Source organism: Montipora capricornis, chromosome 2 (genome assembly GCF_036669925.1).
Source record: "Montipora capricornis isolate CH-2021 chromosome 2, ASM3666992v2, whole genome shotgun sequence".
NCBI classification, from domain to species: Eukaryota; Metazoa; Cnidaria; class Anthozoa; order Scleractinia; family Acroporidae; genus Montipora; species Montipora capricornis.
This window is the reverse complement of record NC_090884.1, coordinates 16111841-16129483: the sequence shown is the minus strand read 5'-3', so window position 1 is coordinate 16129483 and position 17643 is coordinate 16111841. Positions and strand designations below refer to the sequence as shown.

General features: G+C 43.6%; 1 protein-coding gene across 3 annotated transcripts in view; it reads right to left on the bottom strand.

Moving 5' to 3' along the window:
• Window positions 1–968: 968 nt before the first annotated feature.
• LOC138038956 (uncharacterized) overlaps window positions 969–17643 on the bottom strand; it is a 39601-nt gene continuing 22926 nt past the window's right edge. For 2 of the 3 annotated variants that reach the window (XM_068885069.1, XM_068885072.1), the window contains one exon: window positions 969–1675. In XM_068885069.1, coding sequence (XP_068741170.1) covers window positions 1410–1675 — 266 coding nt within the window. In that variant the 3' untranslated portion in view covers window positions 969–1409. The remainder of the gene's footprint in view (window positions 1676–17643) is intronic. The other variant, XM_068885071.1, reaches the window with a different exon arrangement.

Below are 17643 nucleotides of genomic sequence, written 5' to 3'. Positions count from 1 at the left end.
GAGACCAGAGGGGAAGATGAAACGAGGGCGACCCAAGAACGACTGGCGTCGAACTGTAGAAGGGGTGTGCCCTTCGCGCTTCAGTCTCGAGCACATTCGTACACCTGTCCAATTTGGTCGCCCGAACGAAACCCGAAAATTAACAACCCATTGGTGGAGTGATCCAGTGAGCACCTGAAGCCCCCTCACTACACCTCATTAAGGCTTGTTTATCACTGTAGCTTCCCACGCAGACACTCTAAGGGCCCAAGTCGCAGGTTCGAATCTACCCTTCACTCCTATTTTCATTATTTTTAGGGCTAGCTCTGAATTTTCCTTCGAGTTGTCAAAATTAAAGTCTTAAAAGTCGTAGTAGATTATATATCCCAATACTATACATTTCATTAATGATGTGTCTCGCAGAGACTTTCATCCTACGTATGAGGTTGTCACAGTCCAGGGTATAATAATCCCTCATAAGCCATTCTTTGCTGAAAACCAACTGTTTCAGTGCCACATGTCAAGGATAACTTCATTGTTCATCAGACTGCTCCTTCGCCGTTTGCGCATATTGAGGTCCCCTAAATATTTCAGATTAAAGAGTGCTTTTAAGACTTTGCATGGGCATATAATCTAGTACTACGTTATGATCACAATCAAATAAAAAATTATTTGTTCCTTTCTTGTTGGTTGAGCAAGCGCGAGTTTTACTGACTAGATGATGTGCGTTTGACCTGAATAGTTTCCGTTTAGCAATTGTTTCTTTGACGTTTCTCTTTGTTTTGAGAAATAACATGTCTCTCTTGAGTCGAAAGGAAACCTCTCAAGGTTATTTGAAGTTTCAGGTCGATGTACTTGGTGCCGAAAACGCTCAATTGACAAAGATGAATCCGTCCTTTGAACCCTTTTCTTGGGCACGTGGTGGAGCTGAAGGCCTCACCAGGTAGCAGGAATCTCTCAAAGAACGGAGCACACCGGCCAGCCGAATGACAGGTTTTCATGCTTTATTCAACGCCTTGGAATTGCTTAATGTTGACACTAAACAGCAACTATCCGGCAAAGTGAATAGTTTACATTGTTGTCTGGTCAAAAAAAATAAAGGCCTCAATGGTTTTTATAACTTCAAAGGTAAAGAAGAGGTAAAGTTCACATCAGTTTTAGATCTAAAAGAAAACTGAAAACTGAACTCTCCTAATAACTTTAAAAGTAGGACAAAAATGTAACTTGTAGAAACACAGTCACAGACAATCTTCTATTGCATGGTTCAGGACTTATCCTTGGAATATTAACTATTCACCGAAGTGAAGGTGGCTCGTGGTGGATATTTACCGAGCCGTGAAGCATGCACTAGCATTCATCACTAGCGCCTTCAACGCTATCCACTGTTTTAGTATATGCTAAAGTCAGTTATTGGCACTCTCGTGGAATGACTACTCAGTGCATTGATCGGCTCTTCGTCTGTTTCTCTCTTGTTCTTCACGCAAGAGGACAGCAAGAAAATCGTCAAGGTCATTCGTGTTCCCTTGACAAGGTTCATTTCTTACACCTACAGTTGCAGCCCTTTCATTCAACCACTGAAATCCATTTGCAAATATTGCTTGAATAGTTCGCATCCGATCCCGTATTCCATCAATTTCTGTCTGCATTCTGAGCTCTCGGGAGATATCCATCGCTTCTTCAAGGACGTTCGTAGCTTCTGATAAGGAATGAAAATAAAAACGCGGATTAAAATTTGGCTCCTTTTTTGAGACCTTATCGTTGACGCCTCTTAGTGTTTCCCTTTCATTCCTTTGTCAGTATTAACCGAAAAGAAAAAATATTGGTCTCGGCGGAGACATACGAACATTCCGGCCGAATAAAATTTTAAGGCGGCATAACTACAGAATACAGGGCCAATTTTCTAGGTATATTTGTTGAGCCGGCTCGGTGGCTCGCCAGTCGCCTTGAATGTCTAAAGACCGCGTGGCTCGGTGGCTCGCCAGTCAGTAGTCTTTACGTATACGTTGCGCTGGCTCGGCGGCTCGCCAGTCGTTTTGAACGTCAAAAGATCGAGTGGCCCGGCGGCTCGCCAGTCGTTTTGAATGTCGAAAGATCAAGCGGCTCGGCGGCTCGCCAGTTGTCTTCGCTCTACTAAAATGACGAAATTCCGATTCCAAAGACCAAATTAAGTTCCTTTCGCTTTGTTTATCTACCAACGATTTCCTTGCGAATTGCGAATTCTCGTGTCGCCATTTTGTTCAGTTTACTATTGCCAGACTCTCCCTGATCATTTTATGAATTCGTGTCCAGGATTGCGCTTCTTTAGGGACCAGTTCCCCTTTGGGTCAAAAAATTTTCACAAACTAATACATGATCAAAATTTTATTGATGCACTACACGCTGTCACAAGGAGACAGCGTCTCTTTAGTGATTAGGTCAAAGTACTCTTTTAACATTTTAGCTTTCAATTTCCTATTTGGTTAACCACACTTTTTATGAAATCGCCTGAAGAATATAGCACTCGTTTACTGACTAAGCCTAAGCGCTTGTTTCAGTCATTTGATCGAAGCACTCTTTTAATTAACATTGTAGCTTTCAATTTGCGGTTTGGTTAACTACACTTTTTATGACATCGTCTGAAGAATATAGCACTCGTTTACTGATTAAGCCTAAGCGCTTGTTTCAGTGATTAGGTCGAAGCACTCTTTTAAGTAACATTTTAGCTTTCAATTTGTGATTTGGTTAACCACACTTTTTATGAAATCGCCTGAAGAATATAGCACTCGTTTACTGATTAAGCCTAAGCGCTTCTTTCAGTGATTACGTCGAAGCACTCTTTTAACATTTTAGCTTTCAATTTGCGATTTGGTTAACCACACTTTTTATGAAATCGCCTGAAGAATATAGCACTCGTTTACTGATTAAGCCTAAGCCCTTGTTTCAGTGATTACGTCGAAGCACCCTTTTAACATTTTAGCTTTCAATTTACGGTTTGGTTAACTACACTTTTTATGAGATCGTCTGAAGAATATAGCAGTCGTTTACTGATTAAGCCTAAGCGCTTGTTTCAGTGATTAGGTCGAAGTTCAAATTTTAGCTTTCAAGTTGCGGTTTGGTTAACCACACTTTTTATGACATTGTCTGAAGAATATAGCACTCGTTTACTGATTAAGCCTAAGCGCTTGTTTCAGTGATTAGGTAGAAGTTCAAATTTTACCTTTCAATTTGCGGTTTGGTTAACCACACTTTTTATGACATTGTCTGAAGAATATAGCACTCGTTTACTGATTAAGCCTAAGCGTTGTTTTAGTACTTAGGTCGCAGAACTATTTTAAAATTTTTGCTTTCAATTTAGGGTTTGGTTAACCACACTTTTTATGAGATTGTCTGAAGAATGTAGCACTCGTTTACTGATTAAGCCTAAGCGCTTGTTTCAGTGATTAGGTCGAAGCACTCTTTTCAAATTTTAGCTTTCAATCCGGGCTTTCAATTTGCGGTTTGATTAATCATACTTTTTATGAGATTGTCTGAAGAATATAGCACTCATTTACTGATTAAGCCTAAGCGCTTGTTTCAGTGATTAGGTCGCAGCATTCTTAGCCTTCATTTTACGGTTTCGTTAAGTACACTTTATAGTTATCGTAACATACAGTTTTCTTTCAAATACAATTATTGGTTATGTTCGTCGGGTGACTTCCGCATCGACCGCAACGCCGACATGAAAGGAACTAGTATCTCTGCCCTTTCTAAATAAACAATTAGGCTGCACAATTGAGAAACGACTATTCGAGCATAAACTGAAACAAACGTGCAAGTTACGGATGCCTATTTCTCTGACGCCAACTTTAATTAGGGTTATATAGAGTTTTTACATCATTTAAGAATGTCGCGAATAAGTCTTTGTCTTTGTTCACATGCCGCCAAATAAACTCCGCAAGATAGGAAGAGTACTTGTCCTTGCGAGTGCCGAATACAGGCAAACTCACTTTCATGTGCCGCCAGTGTCCTTCCATTTTGTTCGTATTATATCCATCTTCATTAACAAACTCCTTTGAATGGTTCACGGTTTGGTGTGAATATACATGTTTATCCAAGTTGTGGTATGATTTCCAGCAGTCAGAGACAATCAACGTTCCCGGTTCGATCCAGTCTTTTATGATGGGCAAAAGTGTAGCCTCGCTCCGATCTTCCACTGCCACAAGAAAACATCTCCTCGAATCTTCTTCTATACCACCAAAAACCCATTGTCCTTCAACTCTGTGCCCGCGATGGTATTTTCGCTTTCCAACCTTGCTTTCATCAATTTGGACCACTTTCCCTTCCCCGCCTAACTTTTCACTATTTCTCTCGATGGTAACTTCCAACAAAACATATCCCAGTCGACAGCTGTGTTGGGATTAATGTGCAACTGTTTCTTAATTTGCTCTTGCGTCAGACCTTCCGACCACCAGTAGGTGAACTTGATGATCTCCTCCAGAGTAAGATTACTCTGTTCAAACCAACTTCCTTTCCGAATGCTCACTGTACTTTTATGGCGCTTGTTAGCCGCTCGCTTTCTACATTCCCACTTGTAACTGTCGGATCGGTCCGTACATTCTACCAGCCCCATGTTTTCACCGCAAACGGGGCAGGCACGTCTTGAGGCGATCACTTCTTCAGCCATCAACCATCGGATTAATGTTTCTCTGTTACAGAGAACAGTGTCTTTCAGCTCATCATACGTCCAATGCAAGGTAGCACTTGTTTTTCGCTGATAGCTTCCAGTTCCGCTTGTGTACTGAGTTCCACTATCTTTTGTATTGAAACTAGTGCCTGCCTGACAGCCAAAAGTTTTATACACTTTTCCATCAACTCAGACCCTGAACATTTTCCTTTTTCCGAGTTCGTAACACACAACTGAATTTGGGCCGGCCACTCTTCTTTTACGATTTGCGGTGCTGCAAAAGTCTCACCTTAAATTCGTGCATTTTTCAACAAACTTTAATACTTAGTAAATCACTCACACGAAACGAAAGGTATTCGCAACTTCCTGTTGTTTTGTCGCCCAGATTTTTGTTAATCTCAGCGCCTTGCTCTCTGTTTCCGTTCCTGCGAAATTCTCACCTTTTCATTGGTTTCTTCTTAATGAACTATCATCAGTTGAAAGAAGCTACTTAAATCACTCCGCACAACGAAATGACTGACACATTTCTTTTGTTTTCCTCGAAATTTTATTTCTTAATCTCGGCGCGTTGCTCTTTTTAACTGCTATACACGTTTGAACGCCAACGGGACACAATGTCAAATCCAATCCTTCGTCTTTCGCGTCAAAATGAAAATACCTGGGCCTCATTTCATCGTAGAGTTTCAGGCATCGCTTTCAATTATGAGGAGCTGTTTTCTGACGCTGTCTTCAAGTTCTTGGAAGCAAAAGCCAAATCCATAGGTAGCTCCGTTGGTTATCTGCTTCCATCACTGATGACCGCAACTTCATTTCTGCTAGCCAACAGTGACGCGCACTTCCTTAATGGGACACATTTACAGCCCCTAAACCTTTACACCATGTCTGTCGGCCACCCGGGAACTGGAAAATCGCCAGCGATAGAAAATGTGCTCGCTGCGCTTCGTGACGTTGACACAATCACAAAAGAGACCCTTGTCAGCGCAACAACATCATCGGGACTGGTCAAAACCATATCCAAGCAAGGAAAAGCCTTCATCGCGTCGCCAGAGTTGTTTGACATCCTGAACAAGTTACTCAAAAACGATGAAGATAACGCGACTGGTGACGTTCAGCTTTTATGTAAACTGTGGAGTGGAGAATCTGCCTCTTACCACTTCGCCACAGAAGCAACCCGAGAAATTGAGTCAAACACGGCCTTCTCCCTTCTTGGATCAACCCAGATTCAAAACGCGGCTCTGCTGAATTTTAGAATGGACAAAGGCCATGGCCTTCTAGATCGCTTCCTCATTTCTGTTCCTAACGCACGAAAACCCACTCCAGAACAAGAAGAAGAAGCCACAGAATACCTCGAACGCCTCCAACTCAAAGACTTTCAGCCAGTCTTTACATCCGTGCACGCCGCGCACAGAGACATCACCAGATCCTACAGACTGAATGCCGCTGCTGCCGAATTGCACAAGCGCCTCAAGACTGATCATGTCAACGCAGTCAACACCGCCATTGAGAACGGAGAAGTGCCTCCAAAGTCTAAAGGCACCGACCTGGTGACAAGAGTGGCTGTGGCATTCAATGCCATCGATTACTTCATCGCTTCGTTGTTGAATCAGGAACCAGCGAACAATCCTCACGAGCAAATAACGGAAGCATGCTACAAGAAGGCTGTGCAGTACGTGGAATACCTGCATGCACAAAAGGAGATGTTTGCCTACTTCATAAAGGAAATTGTAGAGACCTCCAAGGAGAAACCGCGTACTCAGCCAACAGAGCTTGACATAACAGGAGCTATTCTCAGCTTCCCAGGGCGACTGGTCACCTACCAAGCTTTCAAAAAATTCTCCTCGAGATGTCTTAGATCGGTGCAAAAACAAGAATACCACCACTGTACCCAAACGCTGCAACACTATGGCCGTGTGGTAGAATTAAGAGTCCCTCGCTGCGCACAAAAAGTGCACGTCTTCATAAAAAAACCGGCAGGAGAAATCATCAACTGGCCCGCCGATGCACCATGCTCGCAAGAGCAATACAACGAAAGAATTTCGGAACCATTGAATCCTCTTATTACAGAAAACATTCAACGAGGGCTAATCAATGCAGGACACATTACAAACGCGGACCTTGCCTGAACGTTATGGATCATTACTCGTACACCGACGTAACAACGAGAACTTCAGTTATTAAGAAAAACATTTTAATGGGACAATGTTTGTTCATTTCTTTAATTAATGATAGTTACCACTCTAGTCTTCCACTTGTCAATTACTTGTTTAGTTCTAAATAAATCTTATACTGCATTAACTTATCTATTTCCATTAATACACGAGGCCACACAAAAGTACTACAAATGGAATATACCCCGTTCTTTAATGAATCCACGAGGTCACACAAGCGCTATACACATTGAATACAATTACGTTCTTTAATCCATGAGGCGAGAGAACGCGCAACACATCGAATAATATTTATTTCTTTAATCCATGAGGCCACTCAAGCGCGCTACACATCGAATCATATTTCGTGTTAATATATCTACATGTACCACTAAGGCCACTGCCGAGCCGGCGAGCCACCAAGCCACTCTCCTCTCTTATATATCTAACAAGGTCTTAAGGTACTAAAACCACTGCAGAGCCGCCGAGCCGCCGAGCCACTCTCTTATATATGTATGACATGTTCTTAAGGCACTAAAACCACTGCCGAGCCGGCGAGCCGCCGAGCCACTCTCTTATATATCTCATAAGTCCTTAAGGCACTAAAACCACTGCCGAGCCGGCGAGCCGCCGAGCCACTCTCTTATATATCTCACAAGTTCTTAAGGCACTTAAGCCACTGCCGAGCCGGCGAGCCGCCGAGCCACTCTCTTATATATGTATGACATGTTCTTAAGGCACTAAAACCACTGCCGAGCCGGCGAGCCGGCGAGCCGCCGAGTCACTCTCTTATATATCTCACAAGTTCTTAAGGCACTTAAGCCACTGCCGAGCCGGCGAGCCGCCGAGCCGCTCTTTTATATATGTATGACATGTTCTTAAGGCACTAAAGCCACTGCCGAGCCGGCGAGCCGCCGAGCCACTCTCTTATATATCTATGACATGTTCGTAAGGCACTAAAACCACTGCCGAGCCGGCGAGCCACTTGAGAGACATAGACCTTGAAAAGTGGCCCTGTATTCTGTAGTTGCTCCATTGTTGGCCTTCATATCATTTGATATCCTGTTGTGTTCCCAAAATTTGAGGGAAAGTTACTTCCGTTTCTGTTTTATTGTTTCTTTCGTCCTGAGTAAATTAAAATGTGTTGGTGGCACTCTTCGGAGGAAATGCGGGGTCTTATCAGCTTGAAAAGAGCTCATATGTTTTGTCAAGTCCCAATATATCTTGTCCCTACAAATATCAATGGTATTATCTTCTGAATTAAATAAATGTTTTTATTATATAAACAGGAGTGTTTTACTGGAAAATACACCACTCATATTCATACAAAACTACATCCGGGACCCGAGTGGTGTATTTCCGGCCATATCGTCACTAGTGAGGATATTGATGACGTCATTTCCCGTTTTTTGCATGGTTGTTTGTGCAAACAGTCAGTGAAAAATGGCGAGTGATGGATTTGCGAAGTTCTCTGATGCTGACGTAAAATCTCTCTCTGCGAAACAAGAAAATGCTAACACGAAGAATAAAACTCCATACAACTTAAAATCATTCAAGGTGTTCCCTGCAGTGAAGAAGAAATGCGAAAAATGAAGAAATTCCGAACGCCGAGCTGCAAGAATTTGCGATAAAGTTTGTGCTCGGTGTTAGAAAGAAAAGTTGTGAGTAAAAAACTCCTGTCTATATAATAAAAAGAAAATCACACGGTAGCGGGAAGATATCAATTTTATGTTCTCGTGGCAAGAACAATATCTCACTCGTTCGTAGCGCTCACTCGTGAGATATTGTTCTTGCCACTCGAACATAAAATTATACAATACAATACATACTTAATTGACCACTCCTCAAGGGGGCTTTTCAGGACCAATGAAACAACGGAACACAACAACAACAACTGTACATGTAAATAATCCCAGCTATCCGGAGGCTGGCTATTTACAAGTGCGGCCGGGAAACTGAACCAGGGACTACAAGGAATAAATTCAAGAAGTGGTCAGAATGAGTCTTAAACCCGGGAACTCCGGATCTCAGGGCAAGCGTCCTAACCACTGGGCCACACTGCCTCCTTGGAGGGCGGCACTGCTTCCTCTCGCCACCGTGTAATATCCTCTCTGTATTTAAAGTGTGGGTTATAGACGAAAGGGCGATGAACTGATCCTCGTGCTTAACTGGACAATTTAAGCAATTGTCTCTTACAGACACCTGAAACATTCAGGTGGCTGCAAAAGGATTCGAACCCACGGCCTCTGCGATGCCGTTGCAATGTTCTACAACAACATCAACAACAACCATCAGACTCGATATTGCAATAGCCTCTTATATGACATCCCAAAATACCAGAGAGATTACTAAAGTAACAAAGAATTGAAAATACCGCAGCACGAATGATAACAGGAGCGCGCAGTTCCGACCATGTAACACCTATATCATAAAAGAGCCTGCACTGGCTACCTGTGGAAGTTAGGATTAACTTTAAGATTGTTCTTATCAGGTATAAAATCTTGAATGGACAATCTGCTGGATATCTGGAACCTCTGATTAAGGAATATCATCCACCAAGAGCACTACGATTGTCATCCTGTTCGCTACTATGCAAAACATACGGAGGACGTGCATTCTCTACTGCAGCACCTCAATTATGGAACGCTATCCCAGAATATGTCAAAAATGCAGAAAGTTTTATTTCATTTAAGACAAAACTCAAAGCATTTTTATTTAGGAAATTTTTCTATTGACTTTTATGCTTAAGTTTAATGTATAATGTATCGCATAGGCTATTTTTCTTATCATGATGTAAAGCGCATTGGGATATAGAAATACGCTTAATAAGAACCTATGTTGTTGTTGTTGTTGTTATTATTATTATTATTATTATTATTATTATTATTATTATTATTATTATTATTGTTATTATTATTATGATGATGGAATACTGCCATGACGGAGGCGGAGGCTGCAAGTCGGTCTCACGCCGCAAGTCGGTCTCACGCCGGAAGACCAGGAAGGATAAAATGGACAGATAATAAGGTCCAGGATCTATTAGCATGCAAGGATAAAGCTATAGGACTGACCAACTCACAAAAACCCGCCACTTCTTAGAAACGGGCGCAAGAAAGGCTACATGAGCATTATGAAAGAATTGTGGGACGACCTGGGCTACGTAGGTTTGGGTTTATCAGCCCAAAATCTTCGCGACCACGCAGCGAGAGCGGACAGAAACCTAAAGAGTATTTCAAGCGATGGTGTGTGTGCAAGTATAGAAGCTCCAATACATCCTGAACCAAAAAATGGGCTGGAAAATTTATTAAACAGGAATGCAGACAAATGCTCGGAGTTAGATTTGCATATTTTTTTCGATCAGGCTGGTGTTTTACATATGAAAGATCAAGAGCAGACCATGCAACGTCCCCGGGGACAGGCTCCTATTTATTGCGAAAACACTAGAGGATTAATTACTGCTAAGACGTCTGAACAATGTAATCAACCAGCCATATCTTGTAACAACAATGAGGCTGCGATACCAGGAAAGCTACCCGAATATAAACATCTTCTTTTCCCATCGAGTGTGCTTTGGGGCCAAGATCCTGAAGGGAGACCAGTAACAGTGAATGTGTCGACCATTGAGGATGCCTATGATGAGATCGTCAAGGGGCGAAAAAATACCTTTCTTGTTCCCTGTGGGAAGATAGGGTGGGAATTCATCGACAAATTCACTGAGCATATCAATGATTGGAATAATGGATCGCCATTGCAACATATCGCTCTGAAAGCCGCCATTGTTCTCTTAGCAGTTGGCCTCCAAGAGCCTAGCCAAAAGTCAAAGGCGAAGGATCACAAAGAATGCTTGGACAAACGACTCGATCAATGGAATAGAGGTGAAATCGACTTTCTTTTACGCGAAGGCCGCGCTATTCAAAGGCGCCTTATCCGTTCCCACAGAAAGAACGAGCCAGACAGTGCTAGGGTTTTTGCTAACCTTGTCATGTCAGGACAAATTAACTCGGCTCTGCGATATCTGAGTGGTGAGGACGGAGGAGGAGTCCTGTCTCTAACTGATGACGTAATGAAACAGCTACGGGAAAAACATCCAGAGGCACAGGAAGCCCAGCTCGGAACTCTTGTGTTTGGTCCAACAGAGCAAGTGCCTGACTCTATTTTCCAGCGAATAAATGAGGAGATGGTTAGGGAATCAGCCTTAAAAACAAAAGGTTCGGGTGGCCCATCAGGAGTTGATTCTAATGGCTTTCGGCGAATGATGGCTTGTAAATCCTTCAAAAAGTCCGGCACAAACCTCTGCTCCGCTATTGCTACAATGACGAAAACGCTATGCACCGAGTATGTGGATCCTCGCAGCATCGAAGCTATTCTAGCTAATCGTCTGATACCACTCGACAAAGGAGAAGGAAAAGTGCGACCCATAGGGGTCGGAGAAGTAATACGTCGGATAATGGGGAAGTGTGTGATGAGTGTGACCAGACAAGACGTGATCGACGCGTGCGGCTACCTGCAGGTTTGCGCAAGACACAAAAGTGGCAGCGAGGCAGCCGTCCATTCAATGTGCAGCATATTTGACACCGACAACATCGATGTGGTGCTGCTATTTGACGCATCTAATGCCCTTAATTCTTTGAATAGAGCAGCTGCCCTTCACAACATCACTGTCCTTTGTCCATCAATCGCAACCTATGCAATCAACACCTACCGTAGGCATGCCCGGCTCTTCATCACGGGCGGAAAAGAGTTACAGTCAGCTGAAGGAACTACTGAAGGAGACCCAGTAGCGACGAGTCTCTATGCTGTCAGTTTACAACCGTTAGTTGCTCAACTGCAAACCTCTAGCTCTGCTAAACAATGCTGGTTTGCAGACGACGCTACAGGGAGTGGTACACTGGAAAATGTGATGCGATGGTGGGACGAATTATCTTCGAGCGGACCTGCTTTAGGGTATTTCCCGAATGCTAAAAAGTGCTGGCTAATTACAAAACCCGAAAAGGAAGAGGAAGCGAGAGCGGTCTTTGGAGCGACAGTAATTAACATTACTACGGAGAGACATAAACATCTTGGCGCAGCTCTTGGATCAAGATCCTACTTTGAAGAGTATGTTGGTGAAAAAGTTGAGGACTGGGTTAGCCAGGTTATGAAGTTGGCGGAATTCGCTGTGTCTCAGCCCCAGGCAAGCTATGCGGCTTTTACGTTCGGCCTACGGCACCGGTGGACGTACTTTTTAAGTACACTTCCGGACATCGCTGATTTGCTAGAACATTTAGAACGCGCCATCTGTGATGTTCTGATTCCAGCCCTTTTGGAGCATCAAGTCACCGAAACAGAGCATGACCTCCTCGCGTTGCCTGTGCGCATGGGTGGCTTTGGTCTAGTAAATTCCGTCAACCAGTCCCGACAGGAATATGAGGCGTCCATCAAAGCAACCGCCCCCCTTGTGAAACAGATTGTCAAGCAAGCAGCAGAGCCACCTAATGACGAGGATGTCGCTGGCGCGCAGCGACGCGCGCGTCAAGAGAAAGCTGACAGTGCGCGGCGTGACCTAGAAGACGTGACTAAGTCTCTGCCTTTGAAAACCCAGCGAGCTGTTGAATTTATAAAGGAGAAAGGTGCCTCTAGTTAGCTCAGCGTTATACCTTTAAAAGAAATGAACTTCACTCTTAACAAGAGGGAGTTTAGGGACGCAATTAAGTTGAGATATGGTTGGGAACTCAATGACATCCCAACGGTGTGCGTCTGCGGGGACTTGTTTGACGCTGACCATGCTTTGATTTGTATGCGTGGAGGATATATCATACAACGGCACAACGAAATTCGAGATCTCGAGGCTGAAATTCTGCAAGCCGGTTCTCCAAGAAGTTACGGGGGAAGTGCTGCCGAGGGGAGCCAACAAGGCCCCTGACGCGCGGCTGGATATCCGTGCGCGGGGCGTCTGGGCGAGAGAACAGTCTGCGTTCTTTGATGTTAGGGTATGCCACCCTAACACAGACTCGTTCAAGAATCTCACCCCGGAGCAGATTTACAAGTTTCACGAGAATGATAAAAAGCGCCTTTACTCGTCTAGCGTTCTTGAGGTAGAACGGGGCACGTTTACACCATTGGTTTTTACCACTACTGGAGGCATGTCTAACGAATGTCAACGTTACCATAGCCGTCTTGCTGAGCTACTGGCAATGAAGAAACAGGAGAGTTACGCTTCCACTATCGCATGGATTAGGCGCGAAGGCCGCGCTATTCAAAGGCGCCTTATCCGTTCCCACAGAAAGAACGAGCCAGACAGTGCTAGGGTTTTTGCTAACCTTGTCATGTCAGGACAAATTAACTCGGCTCTGCGATATCTGAGTGGTGAGGACGGAGGAGGAGTCCTGTCTCTAACTGATGACGTAATGAAACAGCTACGGGAAAAACATCCAGAGGCACAGGAAGCCCAGCTCGGAACTCTTGTGTTTGGTCCAACAGAGCAAGTGCCTGACTCTATTTTCCAGCGAATAAATGAGGAGATGGTTAGGGAATCAGCCTTAAAAACAAAAGGTTCGGGTGGCCCATCAGGAGTTGATTCTAATGGCTTTCGGCGAATGATGGCTTGTAAATCCTTCAAAAAGTCCGGCACAAACCTCTGCTCCGCTATTGCTACAATGACGAAAACGCTATGCACCGAGTATGTGGATCCTCGCAGCATCGAAGCTATTCTAGCTAATCGTCTGATACCACTCGACAAAGGAGAAGGAAAAGTGCGACCCATAGGGGTCGGAGAAGTAATACGTCGGATAATGGGGAAGTGTGTGATGAGTGTGACCAGACAAGACGTGATCGACGCGTGCGGCTACCTGCAGGTTTGCGCAAGACACAAAAGTGGCAGCGAGGCAGCCGTCCATTCAATGTGCAGCATATTTGACACCGACAACATCGATGTGGTGCTGCTATTTGACGCATCTAATGCCCTTAATTCTTTGAATAGAGCAGCTGCCCTTCACAACATCACTGTCCTTTGTCCATCAATCGCAACCTATGCAATCAACACCTACCGTAGGCATGCCCGGCTCTTCATCACGGGCGGAAAAGAGTTACAGTCAGCTGAAGGAACTACTGAAGGAGACCCAGTAGCGACGAGTCTCTATGCTGTCAGTTTACAACCGTTAGTTGCTCAACTGCAAACCTCTAGCTCTGCTAAACAATGCTGGTTTGCAGACGACGCTACAGGGAGTGGTACACTGGAAAATGTGATGCGATGGTGGGACGAATTATCTTCGAGCGGACCTGCTTTAGGGTATTTCCCGAATGCTAAAAAGTGCTGGCTAATTACAAAACCCGAAAAGGAAGAGGAAGCGAGAGCGGTCTTTGGAGCGACAGTAATTAACATTACTACGGAGAGACATAAACATCTTGGCGCAGCTCTTGGATCAAGATCCTACTTTGAAGAGTATGTTGGTGAAAAAGTTGAGGACTGGGTTAGCCAGGTTATGAAGTTGGCGGAATTCGCTGTGTCTCAGCCCCAGGCAAGCTATGCGGCTTTTACGTTCGGCCTACGGCACCGGTGGACGTACTTTTTAAGTACACTTCCGGACATCGCTGATTTGCTAGAACATTTAGAACGCGCCATCTGTGATGTTCTGATTCCAGCCCTTTTGGAGCATCAAGTCACCGAAACAGAGCATGACCTCCTCGCGTTGCCTGTGCGCATGGGTGGCTTTGGTCTAGTAAATTCCGTCAACCAGTCCCGACAGGAATATGAGGCGTCCATCAAAGCAACCGCCCCCCTTGTGAAACAGATTGTCAAGCAAGCAGCAGAGCCACCTAATGACGAGGATGTCGCTGGCGCGCAGCGACGCGCGCGTCAAGAGAAAGCTGACAGTGCGCGGCGTGACCTAGAAGACGTGACTAAGTCTCTGCCTTTGAAAACCCAGCGAGCTGTTGAATTTATAAAGGAGAAAGGTGCCTCTAGTTAGCTCAGCGTTATACCTTTAAAAGAAATGAACTTCACTCTTAACAAGAGGGAGTTTAGGGACGCAATTAAGTTGAGATATGGTTGGGAACTCAATGACATCCCAACGGTGTGCGTCTGCGGGGACTTGTTTGACGCTGACCATGCTTTGATTTGTATGCGTGGAGGATATATCATACAACGGCACAACGAAATTCGAGATCTCGAGGCTGAAATTCTGCAAGCCGGTTCTCCAAGAAGTTACGGGGAAGTGCTGCCGAGGGGAGCCAACAAGGCCCCTGACGCGCGGCTGGATATCCGTGCGCGGGGCGTCTGGGCGAGAGAACAGTCTGCGTTCTTTGATGTTAGGGTATGCCACCCTAACACAGACTCGTTCAAGAATCTCACCCCGGAGCAGATTTACAAGTTTCACGAGAATGATAAAAAGCGCCTTTACTCGTCTAGCGTTCTTGAGGTAGAACGGGGCACGTTTACACCATTGGTTTTTACCACTACTGGAGGCATGTCTAACGAATGTCAACGTTACCATAGCCGTCTTGCTGAGCTACTGGCAATGAAGAAACAGGAGAGTTACGCTTCCACTATCGCATGGATTAGGACTCGAGTCTCATTTGCCATTTTGAGATCTGCATTGGTTTGCCTGCGAGGCTCGCGTTCTAGGAGGAGAACTACCCCAAATATACAGGAGACTGATATACAACTAGAAGTCTCGGTCGCATGTAGATAGTTTTTGTTCTTCTGTAAATAGCGTTATCCACTGACACTGAGTTTATGGCAAAGAGCGTCTTAACATTCTATAATATTGATTTATAATTTGTCTTTCCTTTATTTTATCAAATCTATAATACTAAGAGTTGTTTAATTTTTTATTATTATTTTTATTTTTTTATTTTAATACACATGTTTATAGGAAACGAGAATTTTTTTAAAAAAATAACTATTATTGCTGTTTTTATGATTAGTACTAGTATTTGTATCTCTATAAGCCTAATACTTGTTTTAGAGTTCTTTATTTGGTTTTTTCAGTGTGTGTGTTTTTACTGCTAATTTGAAAGAAATAAAGCTTGTATTATTATTATTATTATTATTATTATTATTATTATTATTATACGATTTACACTGTATATCCTTAAGCGAAAATGTATTATGTATTCAAAGGACGTAAAAGCAGCAATTTTGTAACAATCTTAATGAAGAGAACAAGACTTTTAAACTTGAAAAAAGACATGTTTCGGCAACTCCTGTGCCATCATCGGTTTGTGGATGGAATCGAAATTTAAACCACAGACACAAGACCCAACCTTAGAGAGGGAAGGTAAACAAGAAGGGACACTTTGAGGATGATGACTATAGCAGAAACTATCCTAAAGGATCAAACCCGGCTCGAATTTATGGCCTCCCCAAGATGCACAAACCACGGGCAGCAGGGTGCGGTCCCTCCCTTCTGGCCGATCGTCTCTTTCATCGGGGCCTACATTTACAATCTGGCCAAGTACCTGTTTAATTTATTGACACCCCTCATTCCCGCTGAGTTCTGCGTTGAGGATTCGTTCTCTTTCGTTAATGAAATCCAAAAACTGTCAATGCACAACAAGTTCATGATGTCGTTTGATGTGGAAAGCCTTTTCATGAACATTCCTCTAGAGGAAAGTATACACTTAGCTGTTAGTTACATCACTCAGTATACCAATACCAATTTTTCAACTAAGGAGCTTAAAGATCTTTTTCACATAGCCACAGCCCAATCTCACTTTTCTTTCAACGGTTCTTTTTATGATCAAATTGATTGGGTAGCTATGGGGTCCCCCCTCGCACCAGTATTGGCCAATCTTTTTATGGGTCATCATGAGAGGGAGTGGTTACAAAATTTCGGTCTTACGGAGGTTTTGTTCTACCGACGGTACGTCGACGACACCTTTTGTGTATTTCACTCTGAAGCCGATGCGGTGCAGTTTTTTCATTACCTTAAAAGCAGGCATATAAATATACGGTTCACCACGGAAAAGGAATCTGATAACAGGTTGCCATTTTTAGATGTCCTCATTGACAACAATCGGGTCCCTGTTCTCACCACGGTGCTCCGCAAATCCACCTTTACTGGCCTCCTTATGAATTTCACTAGCTTTACATCATACTCGTATAAGTTAGGCTTAATTAGAACTCTTATAGATAGAGCGTATAAGATTAATAGTACTTGGTTAGGATTCCATCAAGAAACAACTAAGATAAGGGATTTTTTACTCAAAAATTCTTATCCAGCACACCTTATCGACAAGGCTATTAATTCCACTATCAATAAGTTTTTTCAGTTTAACAGGCAAAATGGCAACAACAGCCCAGAGTGCTCCTACGTTAAATTACCTTAGGTGGGCAAATTTTCTGCTATTGCACAAAAGGGGATTCGCAGAACCATTCAGCGTTTTTGTAACAACAGCTCTAATATCAAGCTAGTGTTTTCTTCGTTCAAAATCGGCTCTTTGTTTATCGTGAAAGACCTTATCCCTAAAGAGCTCAAATCATGCGTTGTTTATAGATTTAGTTGTGCAGGCTGCGGTGCCTGCTATGTTGGCGAGACGTCCCGACACATTTGCACACGCATAAACGAGCACTTAAATATGGATAAGGCCTCTCACATTTTTCAGCATTTACAGGAGTCACCTGGGTGTCAGGCACTTTGTTCGAGCGAATGCTTTGTTGTCATAGGTCAAGCAACATCACGGACACAATTAAAAATCAAGGAGGCGTTGCACATTCATTGGGAGAAACCCTCCCTCAATCAACAATTGTTTCATGTAAATCTTAATCTCTCTTTGTAATCAGTTGTTGTATCACACCATTGTTATTCAAATTTTCCGCTATATATTGTACATTATTGTTATTCCATCCACAAACTGATGATGGCACAGGAGTTGCCGACACATGTCTTTTTTCAA